Raw genomic sequence first — 26,451 nt, 5'->3', positions numbered from 1 at the left:
TATTCCTATTCACCACAATATGTAACAGAAGACACTGACCATGTTGAAACTCTGTAGCTCAATATCACAAGAATGGATGCTCCCATTCTATCAGAGTGCATAAACAGCTTGAATCAATTCAGAACATTAAAACAACATAAAGACAAATTTGAAGTTATAACAGAAAATAGAAAAACATCAGTAAAATTCTCAGCAGCAAAACAGTGTAGTTCAGTCTCTGTCCTTGGTCTTCCTGGAACCTTCTTTAGTCTCTTAGATTGGTCTTTTCAACTTTATTGTTCTGCCATCGCATTTATCCTGGTACAGGGTCCAACAAAGTCTTCATGTGTGCATAGGTCTCTGAGTCCAACGCTCAAAAAGGTTACTTGTACGGCCAGTCTCTGGATTGGCGTCATACTGAGAAGACAGAGAATACTGACCAGTATCTTGCTAACCCATGATATTAAAGTACCACATGTCTAATTAAACATCCTTTCTTGATGTCTCCACAGTCCGATTACTGTTTGTGTCCTATTAACTGCTCAACATATTTCCCTCTAAACCATATAAAGCTCTAAAAAATTAAAGAATATGAAACCAACTACAGGTCCTTCTCAAAATATTAGCATATTGTGATAAAGTTCATTATTTTCCATAATGTCATGATGAAAATTTAACAGTCATATATTTTAGATTCATTGCACGCTAACTGAAATATTTCAGGTCTTTTATTGTCTTAATACGGATGATTTTGGCATACAGCTCATGAAAACCCAAAATTCCTATCTCACAAAATTAGCATATCATTAAAAGGGTCTCTAAACGAGCTATGAACCTAATCATCTGAATCAACGAGTTAACTCTAAACACCTGCAAAAGATTCCTGAGGCCTTTAAAACTCCCAGCCTGGTTCATCACTCAAAACCCCAATCATGGGTAAGACTGCTGACCTGACTGCTGTCCAGAAGGCCACTATTGACACCCTCAAGCAAGAGGGTAAGACAAAGAAAGAAATTTCTGAACGAATAGGCTGTTCCCAGAGTGCTGTATCAAGGCACCTCAGTGGGAAGTCTGTGGGAAGGAAAAAGTGTGGCAGAAAACGCTGCACAACGAGAAGAGGTGACCGGACCCTGAGGAAGATTGTGGAGAAGGGCCGATTCCAGACCTTGGGGGACCTGCGGAAGCAGTGGACTGAGTGTGGAGTAGAAACATCCAGAGCCACCGTGCACAGGCGTGTGCAGGAAATGGGTGCCGCATTCCCCAGGTCAAGCCACTTTTGAACCAGAAACAGCGGCAGAAGCGCCTGACCTGGGCTACAGAGAAGCAGCACTGGACTGTTGCTCAGTGGTCCAAAGTACTTTTTTCGGATGAAAGCAAATTCTGCATGTCATTCGGAAATCAAGGTGCCAGAGTCTGGAGGAAGACTGGGGAGAAGGAAATGCCAAAATGCCAGAAGTCCAGTGTCAAGTACCCACAGTCAGTGATGGTCTGGGGTGCCGTGTCAGCTGCTGGTGTTGGTCCACTGTGTTTTATCAAGGGCAGGGTCAATGCAGCTAGCTATCAGGAGATTTTGGAGCACTTCATGCTTCCATCTGCTGTAAAGCTTTATGGAGATGAAGATTTCATTTTTCAGCACGACCTGGCACCTGCTCACAGTGCCAAAACCACTGGTAAATGGTTTACTGACCATGGTATCACTGTGCTCAATTGGCCTGCCAACTCTCCTGACCTGAACACCATAGAGAATCTGTGGGATATTGTGAAGAGAACGTTGAGAGTCTCAAGACCCAACACTCTGGATGAGCTAAAGGCCGCTATCGACGCATCCTGGGCCTCCATAAGACCTCAGCAGTGCCACAGGCTGATTGCCTCCATGCCACGCCGCATTGAAGCAGTCATTTCTGCAAAAGGATTCCCGACCAAGTATTGAGTGCATAACTGTACATGATTATTTGAAGGTTGACGTTTTTTGTATTAAAAACACTTTTCTTTTATTGGTCGGATGAAATATGCTAATTTTGTGAGATAGGAATTTTGGGTTTTCATGAGCTGTATGCCAAAATCATCCGTATTAAGACAATAAAAGACCTGAAATATTTCAGTTAGTGTGCAATGAATCTAAAATATATGAATGTTAAATTTTCATCATGACATTATGGAAAATAATGAACTTTATCACAATATGCTAATATTTTGAGAAGGACCTGTAATGTACTTAGTATCAAAACTTAAGTTGTGCAAAAAGGAGATTGTTGCAACTTCAGGGTTAACCCAGGCCAAAATAACAACCAAAACAGATTTGCCTTTTATGGATAAAACTTAAATGATAAAAGAAATTGAAACCAAATACATTCATCTTACCTTCCTAAATTAACAGAAACAGGAGAAAACATTCAACAAAAATGGCAGTTAAACCCTTACTAATCCCCTCTTAGTTACTACATCATACATGTTATCCAAGCATCAGACATCAGGGGCCTTGTTCAGATCATAGTTGTAACAGAAGTATCACATGTAAATTGCATCGGTAGCATCACCTTTTCTGTATTTCCTTAGTGTCCTTTTTCCTGTATTTCCTCAACGTCCTCCTTTATCATAGTCCAATGCAATGATGATATGAAAAGGGTGTGATGACTTTCACAGCAGTGCTCAAACTCCAGCCCCGAGTACATAGGAATTACAGAAAACAAAATAATTATGAGCAGAAATGAAAATTTCAGACCAAATTTAACAACGTAAATCTTCTAGATTAGATTGTGCTGCAGCGAATATACAATACATAAGGTTCTTAAGAAATAAAATAAATGGTCAAACCATTTTCCATTCAGAAAGAGGTTTCTTCTAAAAGCTCTCTGAACGACAACCCAGGTGCAGCCTCCACATCAACGAAGGGTAACGTTCTGTAGGTCAATTTGGTTCCCTCTCATCACCTGTAAAAGGCTATTGATAGAGAGATCTGAACTGCTCCTTTTAGCAGTGATAATCAATTATATACACTCAGGGTTTTCATGCAAAAGAAAGAAACAGAAGTTAACAAGGATAGTTTAATCAATCACCCTTTCCCCTGGAAGCATACTTAATGTCATTCTGCCTCACCCTAACAGCAAAGTTTTTGTCCTAAACTATGTAATTCTCAGATATTATCCTAAAAAGAGATAGATTGACATTTCCCACTACTGTGTTTTTGTACAGTGAGTCAAAGTAAGTTTAAAAGTCCAATGCCTGACAATAGTATGTCTAGTACGCATTTTATTAAGATTCAGAAATTAGTCATCTTATAAAACCGTGTGTAACCTCACCTCATGTGTTATTCTGTTCTTAAATCAATCTCATAAACTCCTGACTTAACCCCCCTTTGATCAGAAAGATACATAAGAACATTTAGATGTGTTATTCAGGTTTCACAGATAAGCTCAGGTTTCCCCTCTTATTCGACTTAAGACATGAGCCTTGTTACTTATGTACTTCAAATGGTCCTCTTACTCACAGATAAATGTTTCTTTTTTGATATTAGATGCTGTTTTTGTAAATAAGAGATGCATGTTTGAGATGATGCATCCCAGTTTCTGCTATTTTGTTAAGTTTTCAGATTTCAGCTGATATTCTATAATCAACTTTATCTTGTGTCTGCAAGTTTTCAGATGGAGAAATCAGCTTTCAACATTCAAAGTTTTCTTGTTTATTTACATTCTTTGTCATTGGATGTGTAAATAATGTTGTATCTTCATGATACTAACTTAACTTAACCACTACTTCTTTACTAATAATCAAATTATATGATACTTTGTCTCTCCTGCCAGTATTGTCAAATTTCTTTCAGATAACAGCTGGCATCCAGTACCAGAGATCACAGCTCCATTAGGGTTGGTTCCTTCACACATTCTTATCTAAAAGATAGGTTTTAACTTCTATGCCAAGTGATTAGCCCTTATTTCTCTGTATTCAGGGTGCGAATACTTAATGGAGTCTGCAATTTTGTGCTTTGTCCAAAGAATGTGATGTTTGGCATTGTAGAGACAACACCTGGAAGTTCTCAAAACAGAAGATAACCAATTCCAAAGGGAGGCAGTTCATTCCTCCCTCCTATGATATAAACCTCTTAGTTTGCTAACATTCTGAGACTTTGTTTATAGCCACGTCAAACACCGCTGCTGTTTTCCACTAACAAAGATTATGTTAATTTATAATTGTCTGTACACACAATCAAAAAGTTCCCCATATAATTATTGAAAGACATCCAGATCACATGGCACTTTCTCTGTTTGCGAAAGAGATGTCAACTACAGTTTGCCTTAAAGGGAACATTGGTTTTTCCTAATATTTTCCCTACAGTAACAAACATTTAATAAAATTCATTGTTTAAAGAAAACAAGAAACCTATTTTATTTTGTACATATATACTACCATTGTGCATCTCAAACACTCATTTATCTGTGAAAGACTTACTTGCGAAGACTTAGAATCCAGTATCCTATACTGTAAAAACCTTTCAGTTGTGCAGGATTGTAAATTTATTCAAGTTCCTGTTTTAAATTCTCTAAGCAACTTTCCTAAGTCAAAACCCTGTTCTTTATATACTTATTATCTCTGTCTCTGTTCTGGGATCTAATTCAAAAACCATTTCCTGACCCTACTCGCCTTCTGAAGAATGTTTCCTGGACTTACATTCTCAGCTAATATGTTAGAAGTTAAACTTCCCACAGAGTTTTTCTTGGGATCTAGGGTAACACCTTCAATCATTAAAACTGTCATAATTTGCCATTACTATCATTTGAACTTTGTTGTGCATTTGTATTCCTAGCCCTAAATTCGTTTATTTTCTCATCCGTTAGTCCTTAACATGTAGTGTATAAAATCTAATCTCCTTAATTTCATTAACTAATTAAAAATGTATCCATGCATGAGGATTATGATCAAATTATTGTTCCTTTATCAGTCATTTTGTTATAATGTTGGCTCATGGTTCTACTTCCATATTTCTAGAAATATTGCTCTGTTGTCATTATGAAGAAAATAAGGTTGTTTCCTATGCAACAGTATTAAAGAGTTTTAATTCCTTGACATATTTCATGCTTCCTGTCTTACAACACATGAGAGTGAGCCAAATGCTGTCTGCTTCCAGTTGTTGGACACTTTTATCACAAGAATGTTCATAGTTCCTCAGAGTTGTCTCTGATCATTATCCTTGAAGAAATCTTATAACCACTAACCGAATGTTTGATTTTGTGCATAAATCATTGTTTGTTCAGCTTTTCCCAGTTAATTCATTTCTCAAAATAAGTTGGATATTAATCATATTGGTTTTGCAGTTAGTTCCCAGTGGTGTTTTGTAAGTAAAGGTTTATAAAATCTATTTTTGCTTTACATCTAAAATACTCTATCAGTCTCCTGAAGATCAAATTTCAAGGTTAAATTTGTAACAACGATAAAGAGCCAGATTCCTTTCTCAGCAAGAACAAATAAATAAATACTCCTGTCACGGTTCTGTCACGGTTAACTTGATATTGGACCTCCGAATGCAGACAAGCAGGCAGCGTGATGGTATGTGAAAAAAAGGTTTAATTACAAAAGCTCACTCAGCAGGAGGCAGGAACAAAACAAACAGGCAGGCAAGACAGGCATGGCATGATCAAAAAAACAAGACTTGAGCATGAGAGTGAAAAAACAAAAACAGAGTTCAGGCGGGCGACCAGGAGGTCGTCCCGAGCAGGCACAGAGTTCAGGCGGGCGACCTGAAGGTCATCCCGAGCAGGCACAGAGTTCAGGCGGGCGACCAGGCCTGCACCAAAGACGTGGAGGCCGACAGAGCAGAGTAGAGGACTTCCCAGACACTCCGTGGAACTCCAGAGCCGTGGAGCCTGGCGAACCCTCACAGGCAGAAGCAGAGCCCGGCGAACCCTCAACTCTGGGTACAAAAGCCAGAACAAGGACAAAACGTTCCTTAAACTCCTGCAGACTAGGAACAGGAGCTGAGGCGTCGACAGGATCCTCCGTGACGTGAGCAGGAGCTGAGGCGTCGACCGGACCCTCCGTGACGTGAGCAGGAGCTGAGGCGTCAACCGGACCCTCCGTGACGTGAGCAGGAGCTGAGGCGTCGACCGGACCCTCCGTGACGTGAGCAGGAGCTGAGGCGTTGACCGGACCCTCCGTGACGTGAGCAGGAGCTGAGGCGTTGACCGGACCCTCCGTGACGTGTGCAAGAGCTGAGGCATCGGCGAGACCCTCAGTGACGTGAGCAGGAGCTGAAGCGTCGGACGGACCCTCAGTGGCGTGAGCAGAGGCGTCGCCGGGGCCCACGATGACTTGAGCCGGGGTGTCCCTCTTACGACGTCTTCTGCGCCGTGTGGAGGGGGTTGAGGCTGACTTAGGGTCAGGATGTGGTGTGTCTGGCCTGGAGTCAGGCTGAGGCTGTGGTGTGTCAGGCTGTAGACCTGACGTGGGCTGCTCTGCAGCAGCTTCCTGGAGACTTGACGTGGGCTGCTCTGCAGCAGCTTCCTGGAGACTTGACATGGATGATGGAGGATGGCAGTAAAACAGCCTTACTGCCGCTTCATACTCCATCTCAATCTGCCTTATCCTCTCCATCAGCTCAGGAGAGAAATACAGGAGACCTGTCGTCCTGAGGATCTTGATTTGGCAAGCAGTGAACCTCAAGCGCTGCTCCAGCTCGGCAGGTGTTGCCCTAGAACTCCGGGCTGGAGCGAGCGCAGACGGCATGGGCAGAGGTGCAGCGAGCCTGGAAGACATTGCTGTGGCAGACGAAGATGCGGGCTCACTTGCTGCAGCCCTCACGTAGGCTGGCTGGGAAACCACCTCCGGAACCGCTGCACATCGGCGTTTCTTGCGGCGGGAGGAGGACGTGGGCCTCACTGCCGGACCAGAGTGCACAACCAGGGGAGGAGGCGGAGAACGGCGATGAAGGGGACCTGTCCCCGGAACTGGAATCGCCAACCTGGTTCCATCATAAGCCGACTGCGGCACTGACAGCCCCGCAGAACGGCGCAACGACTTCTCCGCCTCCCGAGACAGGAAAGTAAGGAGATCAATGGAGCTAGCCTGATGCTCCTCCGCGAGGTCCTTGTTTGGCGGAAACATTCTGTCACGGTTCTGTCACGGTTAACTTGATATTGGACCTCAGAATGCAGACGAGCAGGCAGCTTGATGGTAAGTGAAAAAAAGGTTTAATTACACAAACTCACTCAGCAGGAGGGAAGAACAAAACAAACGGGCAGGCAAGACAGGCATGGCATGATCAAAAAGACAAAACTTGAGCATGAGAGTGAAAGATGTTTCCGCAAAGACTAACAGAACAGGTGTGAATATATGGCGTGAAAACCAGGTGGAGTAAGGAGACAGATTAACTTGAACAGGTGAGCCGAATAAACTTAATTGACAGAACGTGGCTGCATAACCAGATCCGAAAACCAAACTTGACAAAACATGAACAAGACGAAAAAACTAAGGAATGACCAGGAAAATAACAGAAGCATGATTCAAAATCTAAGAAGAATAATAACAAAAGATCGAGTCAAAACCTTAACTGTGAAAAACATAAGAAGAAACCAAAAACCAAACAACCCTACATCATGACAACTCCTTCGACCAAAAACTCAGAACTGCCACTTCTGTTGTTTGAAACAAAAATTATCCTGTTGAATTTTATCCACTAAAAGCATAATTCTACGCAAGTCACTTCCAGTCTATCATAAACAACTATCTGAAGTTGTGAAATGTTTCTCAATGTTCCACAATTCTATTCCTCAACATATTTTTTTGATGCCTTTAATCTTAGGAAAACTACTGCTTGCTAACACTGATGTTTTTCAACAATTTTACATTCAGCACAAATACTTAAAAGGTAGAAAAAGGAAGAATATTCAACAGTGTAATTCTTTGAAGCAATTTAGTAAACTGCTTACAATAAGTCAAATATTTCAAATGTTCTACGCCTAGTTTGCTATATAGTCTGCCCAGTAACTGAAAATTGTTTTTAATTGTCCCATCGTTTACTTGTTGTTCTAACTATGTGAATGCTTTACTTTTCAAATGTACTCGACACATGGACTGTTTAGTAGGAATGACTCACCGGTGTCCCTATGGCCACCTCCAGTTTCAATTAGATAAATCATGAGGCAACATTACGGTTGTTTCTGGACCTTACCTTCCCCTATGTAACAAAGCATTTGATAGCATTTGCACGTCTTCCATTGGAACAAGGTGGGTAGAATGCGAATGATTAACAGCTTCTGAAAAAAAAAAGGAAAAGAGAAAACTTAAAGCAATACAGTTAGTTATTTGTTAGTCAGATTATAAATGCAACTCATGCAATCAAACCCTGGGCCTGTTTGTGTCATTTAAGAGTGAGGCTGAATCTGTTCTACCATGAAACATCTCTGGTCCCATAATGTCCATTTGTGTCGCTGCACATAGTTCATAGTTGATAGTTTCAAAGGAGATCATGGTAACGTCAGACATGTACCTATTTCTTATGCAGAAAGAACAAAGTAAAGACATTAATTAACAACGAAGCTTTGCATAAATTCACATTTATTTTTGTATTAAAATAAGATTCACATACATTAAAAAAAAATTAAACAAACAGTAAAGGATTCAGATTAAAATGAAAATAATAGCTTAAAATTGAATGCAAAGATATATATTAAATTTCCATCCAACAGCTAATCTGCTTCTGAACTCATAGAGACTGTTCTGATATCAGTTCTTCAGCTTTTTTAAGGTCAAAACACCAACAGTGAAACATTTCTGTTAAATACCAAGTGTATTTTGTAGTAGTAACCTAACCTGTCTATTAACATTATATATACAGCTTCTCAGGCTCTCCTCCACCCCCTTTTGAACATGTCTTAGTGAGTGGGGCGTCAGCGATTTTGCAAGTTTAGACTTTGTTAGACTCCTAGTTCCCATTATAGTATTTGCTCAAATGCTGTATTAATTTGTTTAAAATGTCTGGTTACTCTGAACTTTTTAATTTGTCCCATTTTAACGTCTTGAATATCTTATATACTGTATTTATCATCTGGTTGGAGCTCAAAAGGCAATGAATTATTTTGCTAAGGAAAGAACTCATGATGGCCATCAATGTTTCGTTCAGTAGCTGTTTAATTTTGTAGCTTATTCTAATTCAATTTCAGAAATATGTTATTCATCCCCAAGTGATAAATAAACAAATTTGGCCAAATTGTTTTATTTTTATTTATTTATTATTTTGAAAGATTGAGAGATACTTGGTTATTTCTATGTTTTGTACACAGAAATAAATTTCATTGATCTAAGTAAATCTTTTCAGCACATCCTGCCTGTATCTCTACAGCCTCTGGTCTGATCTGGCTGGGCTGTTCAGTGAGGCTTTGTGCTGCTCTGTCCAAAGCCTTGTTAACGTGTGTGGAGACCATTCCTTTGCTCTGCCTTTTATTTTGTCGGCTCCAGCATTCTTCTCTGTCATCTGAGGTCTGAGCAGGCCTTGCGCCAGTGCTCCGTTGTCCACGCAAGCTCTGCTGTGGATGTTCAGTTTGGTTCTCCATGTTAACAGGCTGTAATTCACTGAGAAATCAGTTGGAAAAAATACCAGGCAGCTTCCTTCATGAGACTTTGCCTCGATACAACAGACACAATATTTTCAACCCTTCTGCCATAACAGAACATTTCCATTTTTTAATGGCTGCATTATTGTTTCTGCAAGATGAGTTCATTTGTTTGTTTATTTATTTATTCTTAAGCATAAAAACTTTGTATTTGTAAATTATTATCAAGCCACTGTTTGTAAAACTTTGAGAAACCCATTAAAATGTCATCTTTCTAATATTAATTTTGTTGAGGTACTTGGCAAAATTGGCAAAGTTCTCCCAATAGCAAAATCCATAACATTACCATTGTAATTTTTAAATAATAATGCGATGTAGCACAGATCATAAGCCAGTAACTTGCGATTCATATTCCTTTTTAACTGTTCCTTATTTGTTTAGTTATTTCATTAAGCCCTTGTATCACTCTGTCCCCTAATGTTTAATCTAAAGAAACAACAATTCTGGCATGGCCCAACTCAAATATCTAGTAAAATCTTTTTCTTCCTACAATAAATTGATTCTTGTCAAATCACAAGTCATTTCTCTTCACCTGTCAGTCTGATATTCATCATTAAATCAAGCTGTATTCTCTGTTTGTCATTTCCTCCTCTTGGTTTGTTACATCTCTCACTTTCTGACTTTTACATTGTTCAACAAAATAAAATAAAAACTCATATTACACTAAAAACACATTTGCACACTAACTAAGCAAGGATAAAGCATAGACTGTCATATTGTATTATCCCAACATTCAGGTTAATGAAACAGTTTGAACCTGATCCAAGAATTTGTTCCACCCACTAAAATATTTTAAAGTTAATGCTTTCTATGGTTAAATCTAAGAACTCGAAATATGCAAAGAAAATAAGGAATATACCTTGACAAAGATTAATTTCTGATTCTATGCATTTAGAGAATTTCTTTCCATCAAATTTCTCCACAATATGTAATAAGTTGCATGATTTCACGTTTATTATTCTTTATAGAAGGTAAACTAAAATGATATGTGACCCATTTTATCAGTAAAACATTAATGAAGTACAGTAAAATGAAAAGTAGACAGTAGAAGCTCTGGGCCTGGCCCCCTTTGAGCTCCGTCTCTGTGGAGGGGAACTTGGAGCCCTCCTTCTGCTCTGCTCCCAACACACTCACATGCTGAACCCCATACCGACTTTCACAAACGTGCAACACTTTCCTCCATTTCAGAAACGTTCTTCGTTTAACTATTCAGTTAAACCCCATAAAGACTTAAACAGACCAGTTGTCCTTTGATGGTTAAGAAAATATAAACATTTCACCGACTAGAAAAGAAAAAACAAATTAGGTAAAACCTGGATTCTTACTTCAATTATAGACATTCTACCAATTTTCTTGCGCATTTGTGAAGTTCATTTAGACTCCGAGGTAACTGCAGACCACTCCGCGCTCACTTGAATTTAAACTATTTAATTGTTCAATCATAAGTCCGGACTTTGTGAGCACTAAGAGGTCCGCACCCAAGGAGTTCCTAAAAACCTGTCATTCTTCTGCGAATAAATTGTCGAAAATAAAGAACAAAGGAAAAGAAAACTCAGATAAACAAATGTTAGTGAAATAATCCCACATGTATGACAGACGCATTCAACATAGACACATGGACAGACATTTAGACAAACATTTAGACAGACATATGCCGGCATTTGACATTCATACTTTTCTTTTTACATCATATATGCATTTTGCTCCCCACATTTGTGTGTGTCTGTTCTTTGGTTCATGTGTGTGCGCTCGTGTATGTGTATGTTTGTGTGCTATGCATGTGTACGTGTTCGTGTGTGGTTGCTGTGTGTCACACAAGCGCACTCCTTTCGTCATACGCTGGTGGAAAGCAAGACACGGCGTGTGTGCAGGCACACACACAAAACTTGCAACCGGAAATTCCATCTCTCTAAGCCTGCAGAGAGCCTTTTTCCTCTCTAGCTTTCAATCAGTTTCTACCAGAAACTCCTTCCCTATTTAACGTATGCTTTAATTCTAATCCAAATGCATAAGTTTCTTTAGGTTTATCCCTCAAGCGTAAACAAAAATAAATTCAAGCAGTAATTTTAACCAGTAACAGCTAAATCTATATTTGACTTGGGCATAACTCAACACTTAACCCATAGGTACCATAAAACAAATCAAAGCAAAGCTTCTGGTGCGCACCACAAAAGCTCATTTCTTGTTTTAACACAGCAAATGAATCTTAGAAAACATTTAAGGTAATCAAAATCAAGACATGCAGTTGCAGTCTCTCATCACATGCAACTTGCTTTAATGGCCACACACACATACGGATTTCAGTCTGACGTCGCATACGGCTCACATAAATGCAAAACACCACCGTTCATACATCATTCAGAGATTCTGTCAGGTTTAACCAACCTAACAATACTTATAACAACACAAAAAGAAAAGAGAGACAAAGTATTAGTTTCTTTTACTCGCTTTGCGAGGAGAAACGGTCAAGATATGCTCAGTTACAGATCTCGCACCGCTCTGAAGCCGTCTTCTGTTAAATGTTTTAATAATGCTATGGTGTCATTTTTACAAGTCTCCTCATCAGGACAGGCTAATAGCACATCATCAACATATAATCAACTCTGACTACCTCCTGGAGGGTCAAACTTGGCCATACTTGCACTCATTTCCTGAAAGTATATAGTTGGACTTTCACAGTAACCTTGAGGTAGTCTGGTATAAGTATATCTTTGTCCCTCAAAGGTAAATGCAAACCAGAACTGCCTATCTTTCCTGTTGATGGAGCTTGTTTTTTAACTGGAAAAATGGGGGTGTTACCTGGTGAATCCTCACATTTTATTATCACCCCTGCAGTTATTAAATCCTTTATTACTGGTTTTATTCCTTCATGAGCATCATATTTCAAAGGGTATTGTTTTACTCTGGGCCTGTATTCTGTTTTTGCTCTAATTTGAACAGGTAATGCTCCTTTACTAAACCCACATCAGTTGGGTCTTTTGACCATAACTTATCAGGGACTTCATTCAAACACTGTTCCTCCTGTTCAGTAAGGAATATTTCTCATTGTTGTTTTGTATACAAATGTATCCCTTCCTGCACTGTCACTGTCCATAATAATAATTTTCTAATTAATCCTGTGGATGCACTAGTTTCTGTATTCATTGTTGTTGCAAACCAGTCTGTGACATCTTTTCCCCTCTGCACTATTCTCCCCATATCATGCTACTTGAGTTCTTTATCCTTGAATAAAGATATTTGTGGAGGTGACTACATGTTGCAGAGCTTCCTAGTGTCTTCCTCTAACACTACTTCAGCAACTGACGTACTCTTCCTATCTGTATAAACATAAGTTACCATGACTTTTATAGGGGTTACTTTATTTAATACTTCTTCATACATTTTATCTTGTCCAGGAGTATTTTTATACCACATGGTAATATGTAGATCATCTGGTGTCATTTGATCTTGTAGTTGAGTAATAACATTTCTTCCTTCTGTTAGTAAAGCTGTCCCTATGTCTAGGGGTGGCTTATTCAGAACATCCAGTTAATAGTGGTAATAAGGTGGTCCTACTCCTTTTTTAACATCAACACCCTGATGTTATTTGTCTGTAATCTCCTCTGCTCACTCCTCTCTGACCCCTGCGGTTTTTGTCCTCTGCCTCTAAATTTTCCTCTGTTGTTTTAATAATAAATCTGCTCTTCTTCTTCTTCTTGCTGAAAAAAAAAAAAAAAGGTGTTGCCTATTTATTTATTTATTTCCTTTTTTTTCTTTTTTATCCTTCATTACTTTTTCTGCATGGAGGGCATGATTTACATAGTTTTCTAGATTTGCTGTGGGGAACCCTATAAAATATCTCCTTACCCAGGTATTAATTGCATCCCTGGAACCAGCATGTAGTGCATTTTCTAACTGCTGTTAATAAGCTCCTTGCTTATTGTAGACCACTATGTATTTTAAACACTTTTGTCAGTCTAATCCTATATTCTTCAAAAGGTTATTCCTCTTTTTGTTTCACTCTGGCTATTAAAAAGAGTAAAATATTTTCTACGGTTACACAGAAAAAACCCATGTCATGCCATGAACCTCCGTGACACGCTGTATCAACAGCCTTCAGCGTCTCAAAACAATAATAATAAAAAATAAACACAAATAAAACATATATGAGGTACAGCCATGGTGGGGATGGATTTATTCACCAAAGGGACTCATTTTAGCCCATCCAATCCTGTCAAACCTCATCAGATCTTTGGTACAAAACAAAAACTTTCCACCTACTCTTTACTCCCCTTCTTCTGTCCTGCTATTCCACTTTGCAAGTCCATCAAAAATTACTTCTTAGCCCTCTGACCTTTTCTGCTTTCCACAAAAACGTCCATTCTTTTCTCCTGCATCACATCTCTCTCTTTTTAGTTACTTTTAAGCAATTATCTACATCCTCATAACCTTCTTTGTCCATTTTTCTTAAATCATGTTTACTTTTAATGTACTTTTAATTATTGCATCCTATAAATCACCAAATTTTTTTGAGTTTAAACAACCATCATAATAATATGTGGTTATCCATTTATCTAAATATTTAATTTTAATATTTTAATTTGATTTTGTGCTTCCATAAATTTCCAATCTTTACATTATTATTCATTTTAGTGTATTTAAATCACCCTTTTCCCATGTTTTGATTTAAATTTGGTCCAGCATATAAATACCTAGGGTATTCTAAATACTGGATTATTCTGCTCAGTAGGGTGACAGAAAAATCTCCTTTTGTGGTAATTCTCACTTCAACTCTTTCGAGTGGAGAATTCTTGCCTTTGCTTCCACAAAAGTTAGTCACTTTCAATCCTACTGCTTTGGTATGAGGTAAAACCTAGTGGTTTAAATCCTCCATTTATTTCTCACATGCACACATTTAAACGCAGATTTTTCTTAGTATTTTTTGTTGTTTTTTTGAAAATACTTCTTAACACTCAAAGGACTCCGCCATCCTGGATCACGGAATTTTCAGTATTTTCACTAATACTTTAAGCAGGACTCCGGCGCACTGCTGTTACCTGTTAGTGCCTAGGTTTACAGGGTTTGTTTCTTATTTCACGCAATGACCCCCAGTCATTTGTCACACTTTTGTTTTAAATCCAGATTCAACTCACCACTTTGTCCTCTCCTCTCTCTCAGAGTTCCGTCAGCCGTCTGATCCCAGCGGGCGGGCCGAAATCCAGACCCGCAAAGGGTCTGTGTGTCTTCCTGATGAAAACAGCCATGCGCACGGACTTTTCCTGGAGTCTACCGACCCGCTGGAACCATCAGGCGTAGTTGGAATCCGGCTCTCGAAGGACCAAATTAATGTCAGGTTTAACCAACCTAACAATACTTATAACAACACAAAAAGAAAAGAGAGACAAAGTATTAGTTTCTTTTACTCGCTTTGCGAGGAGAAACGGTCAAGATATGCTCAGTTACAGATCTCGCACCGCTCTGAAGCCTATCCGACCGCCTCCTCTTTTTATTGTCTTTCGGGGGTCCCTAGTTTACAAAAACATTGTTCTCTAAAGGATGGGGGAAAACAGCTGCATCGTAAACAGGTCATAAACAGCTTTATACATTAACAACACATTTCCCACAGTCTCCTCCAACTTGTAGGGTCAGTTGTGCCTTTTGTTGAGTGTAATCAGCCTTCATCTTTATGACCTCCTCAACTGGACTGCTTCCTTCTCTGCTAGTTCAGCACCATTTATGACCTTTGCCTGCAGACAAACTCACACATCCTTTACTCACACAAACATCATGAAAGGTTATGAGATCAAATAGTCAAGTTAAAGAATAGGAGAAAATATAAGATAAATCTATATTCAATTATTCCAACATTTCCCCCCTGTATATCTTATATCTGCTCATATTCTCATATCACTTAACAGCCACGTCTGTCAGATTTTTTAACTGTAAGATTATTTTCATGAGTACAAAGACAATTATACTCAGAGGTACTTACTGACATTTCAATCACAGAATCATATAGAGATGGATCTGGGTACAAGTCAGAAAAGTGGTCAGTCCCATCCTCATCATCTTCATCATCCTGATGTTTAAATAACGGATAGAGTTGTATAACTCTGTTTTCCATAGGAGAAAATAGCTGTGGTGATAAGACGGTTAACAGAGTACAAAAGCAGGGAATTCAACAATATCCACACAATGTCAAAATTGCAGCAAACACTGCAAAGGAAATTATTACTGATGATACTAAAATTTTATACTTCCCAAACATATCCAGCCAGGAGTCCCACATCGAGGCGTCTACTCCAGAATGCTCCTTCATTTTGCCATTTAGAGATCTCAAATCTTCTATGGCTTTCGTTAGGCTGCCATCAGCCAGCAGCAGTGTTGTTAGGTATAAATGTGCAACATTTTTCTCCGAAAATAGCGCAAACTCCTCCTTTTTCTGCTAACAACATGTCCAAAGCAATTCTATTCCGGAATGCCATCAGGGAAGTTTTAAGCCAATTGATCATGGACAGTTTCAAACCCGCTTTGTGTCCAATTTCCTAGTTTTTGTACATTGTAATGGATATAATTGATCCTGTCTACGTTTCTGTTCAACATACACCACCAACAGATACTTGATTCAAATCTTGCAGCTACTTGATCAGTTAATTTATCTTCATCTATAGCATCTATGTATGTAGAGTCTCCCTCAGTCTGCCAAGCTACTGCTCTGCACTTTCTATCACACCAATCATGTAGATTTAACACTAAATAGTCCATCTGTTACTTCATCTACTAACATAGGATATAACCATAAAGTAATTAAGCACAGAGTCCTGTTACTTTTGAAGGTAATCAATCAAACAACCACCACCAAATATCTCCTCTAGAGACTAGTTTAAAATACTTATTTACTTTTACAATTGTAATACACCATATTGCAATGAGATTTCCCAATTTATTACCTCTCGCTGTCATATTTATACATGTATAGTTTCCAGTGGTGACTCGCTTATGGAAAACTGATTTATCCTTATCTGCTCTAATTACAGAAAAAAACAGAATCCTTGTACTGACACATTTCATTAGGATTAGTTTGATTCATTACTTCCATCACACAGAGTTGTGGTATCACAGCTGGAATTATTTATAATAAAGGCCGGGGACCCATACATACAACACAATCTCTTTTAGTCATGTTAGCCGCTTGCTCTACCATCAATAACCAGTTATTATTTGTTCCTGATACTCCTGTAATAACCTGGAACTTAGTCATCTGTGGTTAACTTTCCTAACATAATTTTCACTCTCTTCGCTCTGTTACCTGGATTACATTATCAGCTTTATGGAACTTAAACAACTTCTTTTAATAACTAACATAAGCGGTGGTGCCCCACTCTGGTGTCCAATTATTTCTTTCATCAGCTACCATCATGGACCATGAGGTGTCTCTTCTATCATTAGTTAAGTACCATTTATAACTTCTATAATCCTGTCCTTTCCTTCCTCGTTTAGTCAAGCTAATGAGTGGGATCAGCACCACAGCTATGGTTTTAGATTTCACGCACACTTGTATACCATAAGTATAAGAAGTTTGTTTAGTACACATAGTTAGGTTATCTTACCTACCTTGATTTAGCACTATTTGTTTCATATAACTCATAACAGATGTTGTTACATTCTAATTCATCTTGACTGGTTTCCAGAAATACCAGAAAAATAAAAATCAATATAAGAAAAAAAATATAACCACCCAGCATCGGAAAACATTGTTCATCCATCTAGAAATCATTTTGGCTGAAATTTTCACTCCTCTAGATGGTTCCAGTGTCTTAATTGTCTTCACTGACTTTCAGATCTCTCCAGACTCTAAATGTCTGGGTCCACCCTATTATCAGTCTATAAATCACTTCCCCTGACGGAGCTTTCAACCAAAATGATCTTTTTACAATGTGTCAGCTGAATCCAGGTTGATCTCTCAGTTATTTTACTGCCCTTGCAGTGGTTAATAATACCTAATATGGATCCTCCCACTTAGGTGAAATACCAATGTTTCTTCTTTACACTCCTTATTAACACCCAGTCTCCTGGTTTCACTAGTTAGTTTTCCTGCTGGGAAATAGAACATTCCTCATTAGTTTAAATTTATTTCTGTTGCTTTCTAACATACTCCTCATATAATCAACTAGGTTAGCTTCTTCATCTAACTCCCACTTATTTTTTAACTGTGGTAATCTGTATGGTCCTCCACATAACATTTCATAGGGTGTTAACCCTGAAGTGCTTGTAATGTTTAGTTGGAAATAGTTCTATCCATTTAGAAAATGCATCTATAATAATTAAACAGAACTTTTTTCACTTCACTGTGATTTAACTCAATAAATTCCATATGAATTGTTTGAAAAGGGTATCTTAGTTTTGAAAATTGTCCCCTTCGTTGTCTTAAATTCCCTTGTGGATTATGTTTTACACATGCTAAACATGTTTTACAAAAATTGTTTTTAATAAGAATTTTTAGAATTTAATCAATATGTTATATAATATTAATATATCTGTCCTACTATTCCCCCTGTTGAGACATTATGAAACACGATGGCTCAAATATTGCTTCCATTTATAGGTTCTTTGGTAGGACAGGTTTATTATCTGGTCATATATAGTTTTTATCTTTTAATGCAGCTCCATGTTTTTTCCACATTTCTATCTCCTGTAGTGAGCTTTGTTGTTGCATCTTTTCTAACACTATCCATTGTCACCAATGCATATCCTGTTTGTGTCTTCTCCCTCTCATCGTTTTAGAGAAATCATTCACATAAACTATTTCGTGATCCTGCAAATCACTTCTAATTTTTTCTTTCTTCTTTTTTTTCCTAATTCTGCAGTATTAATGCTGAAACTGCATGGGAAACTCTTAAGGTTAAAAGGTGAAACAACACTATTGTAGCACTGCAACTGTCATTTTAGGCTGCAATTACAACTTTCGCGTAATATAGTTGCACACACGCAACACTATCTAGTTTTGAAAAGAAATAGGCTATTATTTTCATTTTATCTCCATGTTGTTGAACCAGAACTGAAGTCATAAAATGTCCCTTGCAATCTACCATCTGAACAAACGGTTTACTATAGTCTGGTAATGCTAAAGCAGTACTGGAAACAAGAGCTTATTTTATGTTGGTAAATGCTTCTTCAGCTTCTACACTCCATTTCAATTTAGACGTCATTTTCAGCTCTTCCTCATACATTAATTTGTTTAATGGAGTTACTATTTCTGCATAATTTGGCACCCAGTTTCTACAATAATTAGTTAGTCCAAGGAAGGACATCATTTGCTTTTTTGTTACTGGTTTTAGAACTTGTAATATTGCAGTCTTTCTTTCTTCTACAATTGTGCGTCCCCCTGCGCTAAGATTATGACCTAAGTATTTAACCTCATTTGTACACAATTTAAGTTTCTTTTTACTGACTTCGTGCCCGTCTTCTGTTAAATGTTTTAATAATGCTATGGTGTCATTTTTACAAGTCTCCTCATCAGGACAGGCTAATAGCACATCATCAACATATAATCAACTCTGACTACCTCCTGGAGGGTCAAACTTGGCCATACTTGCACTCATTTCCTGAAAGTATATAGTTGGACTTTCACAGTAACCTTGAGGTAGTCTGGTATAAGTATATCTTTGTCCCTCAAAGGTAAATGCAAACCAGAACTGCCTATCTTTCCTGTTGATGGAGCTTGTTTTTTAACTGGAAAAATGGGGGTGTTACCTGGTGAATCCTCACATTTTATTATCACCCCTGCAGTTATTAAATCCTTTATTACTGGTTTTATTCCTTCATGAGCATCATATTTCAAAGGGTATTGTTTTACTCTGGGCCTGTATTCTGTTTTTGCTCTAATTTGAACAGGTAATGCTCCTTTACTAAACCCACATCAGTTGGGTCTTTTGACCATAACTTATCAGCGACTTCATTCAAAAACTGTTCCTCCTGTTCAGTAAGGAATATTTCTCATTGTTGTTTTGTATGCAAATGTATCCCTTCCTGCACTGTCACTGTCCATAATAATAATTTTCTAATTAATCCTGTGGATGCACTAGTTTCTGTATTCATTGTTGTTGCAAACCAGTCTGTGACATCTTTTCCCCTCTGCACTATTCTCCCCATATCATGCTACTTGAGTTCTTTATCCTTGAATAAAGATATTTGTGGAGGTGACTACATGTTGCAGAGCTTCCTAGTGTCTTCCTCTAACACTACTTCAGCAACTGACGTACTCTTCCTATCTGTATAAACATAAGTTACCATGACTTTTATAGGGGTTACTTTATTTAATACTTCTTCATACATTTTATCTTGTCCAGGAGTATTTTTATACCACATGGTAATATGTAGATCATCTGGTGTCATTTGATCTTGTAGTTGAGTAATAACATTTCTTCCTTCTGTTAGTAAAGCTGTCCCTACGTCTAGGGGTGGCTTATTCAGAACATCCAGTTAATAGTGGTAATAAGGTGGTCCTACTCCTTTTTTAACATCAACACCCTGATGTTATTTGTCTGTAATCTCCTCTGCTCACTCCTCTCTGACCCCTGCGGTTTTTGTCCTCTGCCTCTAAATTTTTCTCTTCCTCTGTTGTTTTAATAATAAATCTGCTCTTCTTCTTCTTCTTGCTGAAAAAAAAAAAAAAAGGTGTTGCCTATTTATTTATTTATTTCCTTTTTTTTCTTTTTTATCCTTCATTACTTTTTCTGCATGGAGGGCATGATTTACATAGTTTTCTAGATTTGCTGTGGGGAACCCTATAAAATATCTCCTTACCCAGGTATTAATTGCATCCCTGGAACCAGCATGTAGTGCATTTTCTAACTGCTGTTAATAAGCTCCTTGCTTATTGTAGACCACTATGTATTTTAAACACTTTTGTCAGTCTAATCCTATATTCTTCAAAAGGTTATTCCTCTTTTTGTTTCACTCTGGCTATTAAAAAGAGTAAAATATTTTCTACGGTTACACAGAAAAAACCCATGTCATGCCATGAACCTCCGTGACACGCTGTATCAACAGCCTTCAGCGTCTCAAAACAATAATAATAAAAAATAAACACAAATAAAACATACATGAGGTACAGCTATGGTGGGGATGGATTTATTCACCAAAGGGACTCATTTTAGCCCATCCAATCCTGTCAAACCTCATCAGATCTTTGGTACAAAACAAAAACTTTCCACCTACTCTTTACTCCCCTTCTTCTGTCCTGCTATTCCACTTTGCAAGTCCATCAAAAATTACTTCTTAGCCCTCTGACCTTTTCTGCTTTCCACAAAAACGTCCATTCTTTTCTCCTGCATCACATCTCTCTCTTTTTAGTTACTTTTAAGCAATTATCTACATCCTCATAACCTTCTTTGTCCATTTTTCTTAAATCATGTTTACTTTTAATGTACTTTTAATTATTGCATCCTATAAATCACCAAATTTTTTTGAGTTTAAACAACCATCATAATAATATGTGGTTATCCATTTATCTAAATATTTAATTTTAATATTTTAATTTGATTTTGTGCTTCCATAAATTTCCAATCTTTACATTATTATTCATTTTAGTGTATTTAAATCACCCTTTTCCCATGTTTTGATTTAAATTTGGTCCAGCATATAAATACCTAGGGTATTCTAAATACTGGATTATTCTGCTCAGTAGGGTGACAGAAAAATCTCCTTTTGTGGTAATTCTCACTTCAACTCTTTCGAGTGGAGAATTCTTGCCTTTGCTTCCACAAAGGTTAGTCACTTTCAATCCTACTGCTTTGGTATGAGGTAAAACCTAGTGGTTTAAATCCTCCATTTATTTCTCACATGCACACATTTAAACGCAGATTTTTCTTAGTATTTTTTGTTGTTTTTTTGAAAATACTTCTTAACACTCAAAGGACTCCGCCATCCTGGATCACGGAATTTTCAGTATTTTCACTAATACTTTAAGCAGGACTCCGGCGCACTGCTGTTACCTGTTAGTGCCTAGGTTTACAGGGTTTGTTTCTTATTTCACGCAATGACCCCCAGTCATTCGTCACACTTTTGTTTTAAATCCAGATTCAACTCACCACTTTGTCCTCTCCTCTCTCTCAGAGTTCCGTCAGCCGTCAGATCCCAGCGGGCGGGCCGAAATCCAGACCCGCAAAGGGTCTGTGTGTCTTCCTGATGAAAACAGCCATGCGCACGGACTTTTCCTGGAGTCTACCGACCCGCTGGAACCATCAGGCGTAGTTGGAATCCGGCTCTCGAAGGACCAAATTAATGTCAGGTTTAACCAACCTAACAATACTTATAACAACACAAAAAGAAAAGAGAGACAAAGTATTAGTTTCTTTTACTCGCTTTGCGAGGAGAAACGGTCAAGATATGCTCAGTTACAGATCTCGCACCGCTCTGAAGCCTATCCGACCGCCTCCTCTTTTTATTGTCTTTCGGGGGTCCCTAGTTTACAAAAACATTGTTCTCTAAAGGATGGGGGAAAACAGCTGCATCGTAAACAGGTCATAAACAGCTTTATACATTAACAACACATTTCCCACAGTCTCCTCCAACTTGTAGGGTCAGTTGTGCCTTTTGTTGAGTGTAATCAGCCTTCATCTTTATGACCTCCTCAACTGGACTGCTTCCTTCTCTGCTAGTTCAGCACCATTTATGACCTTTGCCTGCAGACAAACTCACACATCCTTTACTCACACAAACATCATGAAAGGTTATGAGATCAAATAGTCAAGTTAAAGAATAGGAGAAAATATAAGATAAATCTATATTCAATTATTCCAACAGATTCATCCATTCATCTATCTGCCATACGCTGCGGATCCAAGCCTTTTCATTCATACATCTCATCCACACTTTTCATCCTTGTTTCACACCCTTTCATGCCCCCCGGGGTCCACTGACCTGATTAATAGTTTGATGGTCAGCCGAGTCAGTTTAAAAACTTTTTATGTGTGCACACATTTCTAATTATTAGATTATTGACTCCAATCCCTTTAACAGGATTAATTTAACATCTCTGCAGAACACCAATCACCCAATCTTTGGGATCTTTGAAGCATACTCTTGGTTCTTACACCTGATGATCACTGTTGGCAGATTGCTCATTTTTGTCCTCTTAAAAAGATTATTTGCATTTTTCCAAACAATTTAGTGTTCTTTAAATATATTTATTTTCCTATTATTGTTGTTAGTTTTAGTAACTATTTAATATTGTCTTATTCAAATCAAATGAGTCTTGATTTTACTCTTTGTATCCTAATCAAGCCTTATGCAGTTCAGATACTTTAATAATATTGAACTTGATAAGCAGCTGGTTGCTTCGTATTTTTATTTTAATTGTATGGTATGCTCTTTTAATGTAAAACAAAATTAGTAACGTAAAGTAAACTCAAGTATGTTTTGCTCATGGTGCTTTTTATCATTGAGTGAATTATTTGATTAAAATGTTTGCACCACCTTTTTACCCAATGTGGGCAATAAAAAGGTCTTTTATACTTTTATTTTATCATCTGTTGATTTACCTAAACATATAAAAATCTCATCTGTCTCCTATGCAGCTCAGTTTTTACGCTTAAACAAACCAACTTCAGAGACCAGTCCACTGACGAAAGCTACTACAAAAGTTGTTAAATGACACACTTTTCAAGTTGGCTTTACAAATTGCTACTTTAGCCTAAGACAAATACATTAAATTGAACCACACAGGCAGGCTGAAAAAAAAGAAAACGGCACAATCGCAGATCGTGTTCGTGTGCTACTCCACGGGAGGGGCAGACGGAGTGAGCTGGGAGAGACGGGAAAAGGGGGGGTTGGGTTTGAAAAAAGGAAAAAGAGAGAGAGGGAGGGGGAGAGAGCGAGGAGCAGTAGAGCGAAAGGAGGAGAGAGGGAGGTGGAGAGGAACGAGAGGGGGAAGAGGGAAATAGGAGGAGAGGGAAAGAGAAAGAGAGAAAGGAGGAGCGAGGGAGGAGAAAGAGGAGGAGGATAGAGGGGGAAAATTTGGGGGAAAGAGAGAGAGAGAGAGAAAGAAGGAGAGGAAAAAGGGAGGGGGGGTGGAATTTGGACTGTGTGTGTGTGTGTGTGTGTGTGTGTGTGTGTGTGTGTGTATGTGTGTGTGTGTGTGTGCTTTCCAGGCTGAGAAGAGGAAAACAGATTTAATTTAGACACTCACAGTTATCATTCTGAACAGAACAATGGAACCCGAGAAAGCAATGCGCACATGGCCAACACATGAACATTTTCATACGCTTTACATGCATCACACACAAAATACCCATCAACACCCTGCCTTTCACTCAATCAGCGCTGATCAAGGCCATTCATAAACCACACCAACTTCATACGTTCTTCACACTCTCATACTCACACCTAATGTTCTTTCCCAGGGAGTTTAAACCCAATTTATAGTATTATTGATGTCCCAATTTATCAATTCTCATACTTTGTGTAAGCTCACGAGTTAATTGTTTGCTTAACTCACTTTGGTCTTTTTAACAAGATCACATTACTACTTCTGCAGAACACAGATCACCACTGCTCACCATAGAGATCTCAAACAAACAAAAATAAAACACTGCAATCAACATTGCAACCTCCGAATCATGTACATGTAAAATTTCAACAGCTATGGCCTTTTCCAGCTCTTTTTGCCCTCCGGACATCACACAGAGGCACAATTCTCTTACTTCAAATTAAATCCTAATTTCTCAAGGTCTCCTACATACCTCTTCTAACAAGTTTATATATATATATGAATTAGCTGTCTCTTAAACAAGAAGGATTAATTCTTGGGGAGATTCAGTATTTCGCCAAGTACTAAATAATAAGCTTATGCCTGCCTTGGCAACCACGACCCACCCGGGGGTGCGCACTACTCTTTTTAAGACTGCCTTAGCGAATTCCAACTTTTTGTTTTTTGACAGTCTTCCTGCATGCAGGAATCCGTGAAGACTGTGAGAAGAGAGAAAAAGAGAGAGACCAAAGTCTCTATCTACACCCCTCCAGTTGAGGGGCCCGGCCAGCCGAAATTCTTTCAACAAGAAAGGAGACAAGAACTCACCCTCTCCCGTTGTGGGCCCTGAACCACAGCCCGCCAGGCCCCGCTCTCCAGAGGGGGTGACCGCAACCCTCTCCCGGTAGATTGAACTCCCTGTACGGGCCACCAATATTTAGGAGCAGGCGGTCTGATCACTGAACTAAATAGTTATCACAGTACTCAGGACTATTTCTCTCAACACACAGTCCTCACGGGGGGAACTTTTATTCAAAGCGCACAAACATCTTCACAACAATTCCAGAAGTCTCCCACCCTCAGTTCTCAACGGGCGACTTTTTATACAGATACAAAGCATTGGTGTGTATTTGGATCCTCTTGACCAATTGAAATACATCATACTCATTTACGCAACACATCTTGGCACCCACAACATTGCGTGTGTGCAGGCACACACACACACAAAATTGCTTTCTCTACTTTTCCGGGAATACAACTTCAGCCCAAAATCTGGAAAACATCAAATTGGGCTATGTGACATTTTATAATAACATTCTCATGACTTATCTGGATGCTGAATTCCAATGTCACAGTGACCTAACTGCAGTCGTGAGATTTCCTGGCTGAACTGCACTAACAAGCCCATTAGCTTTTTCCTCTCGCCAAGAAGTTTCCCTAATGTAATCAGCTTGTATGTTTACTCAGAGTGAACAATTCTTCACATCTTGTGATGGTAAAAACAATAACACTTTAAGCTTTAAGCCTCAACAGTATCCAGGGTAATGTCAGCACACCACCAAGAAGGACGAACCACATCCAACAGGATTAACTGTGGATGCAAGAGGAAGCTGTCTGAAAGGGATGTTCAGGTGCTAACCTGGATTGTATTCAAAAAACATAAAACCACAGCTGCTCAAATCACGGCAGAATTAAATGTGCACCTCAACTCTCCTGTTTCCACCAGAACTGTCCGTCGGGAGCTCCACAGGGTCAATATACACGGCCGGGCCGCTATAGCCAAACCTTTGGTCACTCATGCCAATGCCAAACGTTGGTTTCAATGGTGCAAGGAGTGCCAATCTTGGGCTGTGGACAATGTGAAACATGTATTGTTCTCTGATGAGTCCACCTTTACTGTTTTCCTCACATCCGGGAGAGTTACGGTGTGGAGAAGCCCCAAAGAAGCGTACCACCCAGACTGTTGCATGCCCAGAGTGAAGCATGGGGGTGGATCATTGATGGTTTGAGCTGCCATATCATGGCATTCCCTTGGCCCAATACTTGTGCTAGATGGGCGGGTCCACTGCCAAGGACTACCGCAACATTCTTGAGGACCATGTGCATCCAATGGTTCAAACATTGTATCCTGAAGGCGGTGCCGTGTATCAGGATGACAATGCTCCAATACACACAGCAAGACTGGTGAAAGATTGGTTTGATAAACATGAAAGTGAAGTTGAACATCTCCCATGGCCTGCACAGTCACCAGATCTAAATATTAATGAGCCACTTTGGGGTGTTTTGGAGGAGAGAGTCAGGAAACGTTTTCCTCCACCAGTATCACGTAGTGACCTGGCCACTATCCTGCAAGAACAATGGCTTAAAATCCCTCTGTCCACTGTGCAGGACTTGTATATGTCATTCCCAAGACAAATTCACGCTGTATTGGCCACAAAAGGAGGCCTTACACCATACTAATAAATTATTGTGGTCTAAAACCAGGTGTTTCAGTTTCATTGTCCAACCCCTGTACAACAGAGCATTATTAAACAATTACATTATTAAGTCAAGTCAAGTTTATTTATATAGCAACAAGGTATTCAAAGCATTGTTGCTGAACAAACTGAAAGTACAGAAACTGGTGTCAGGCACTTGCCC

The 26,451-nt window shown here is 38.8% G+C and overlaps 1 protein-coding gene across 1 annotated transcript; it reads right to left on the bottom strand.

Annotated features, from left to right (window-relative positions):
* Positions 1 to 321: 321 nt before the first annotated feature.
* LOC124865572 lies at positions 322 to 24,971 on the bottom strand. The gene is made up of 5 exons (XM_047360766.1): positions 24,640 to 24,971; positions 8,141 to 8,225; positions 6,452 to 7,136; positions 2,341 to 2,344; positions 322 to 396 (listed from the first exon to the last, which is right to left on the bottom strand). Exons 3-5 carry the CDS (start codon positions 7,072 to 7,074, stop codon positions 322 to 324), a joined length of 702 nt encoding a protein of 233 aa, XP_047216722.1. The 5' UTR covers positions 7,075 to 7,136; positions 8,141 to 8,225; positions 24,640 to 24,971.
* Between the last annotated feature and the right edge of the window lie 1,480 nt (positions 24,972 to 26,451).

The sequence above is a fragment of the Girardinichthys multiradiatus genome, chromosome 3 (genome assembly GCF_021462225.1).
Source record: "Girardinichthys multiradiatus isolate DD_20200921_A chromosome 3, DD_fGirMul_XY1, whole genome shotgun sequence".
In the NCBI taxonomy this organism is placed as follows: Eukaryota; Metazoa; Chordata; class Actinopteri; order Cyprinodontiformes; family Goodeidae; genus Girardinichthys; species Girardinichthys multiradiatus.
The sequence above is the reverse complement of the archived record's forward strand: the minus strand, read 5'-3'. Positions and strand labels throughout refer to the sequence as shown.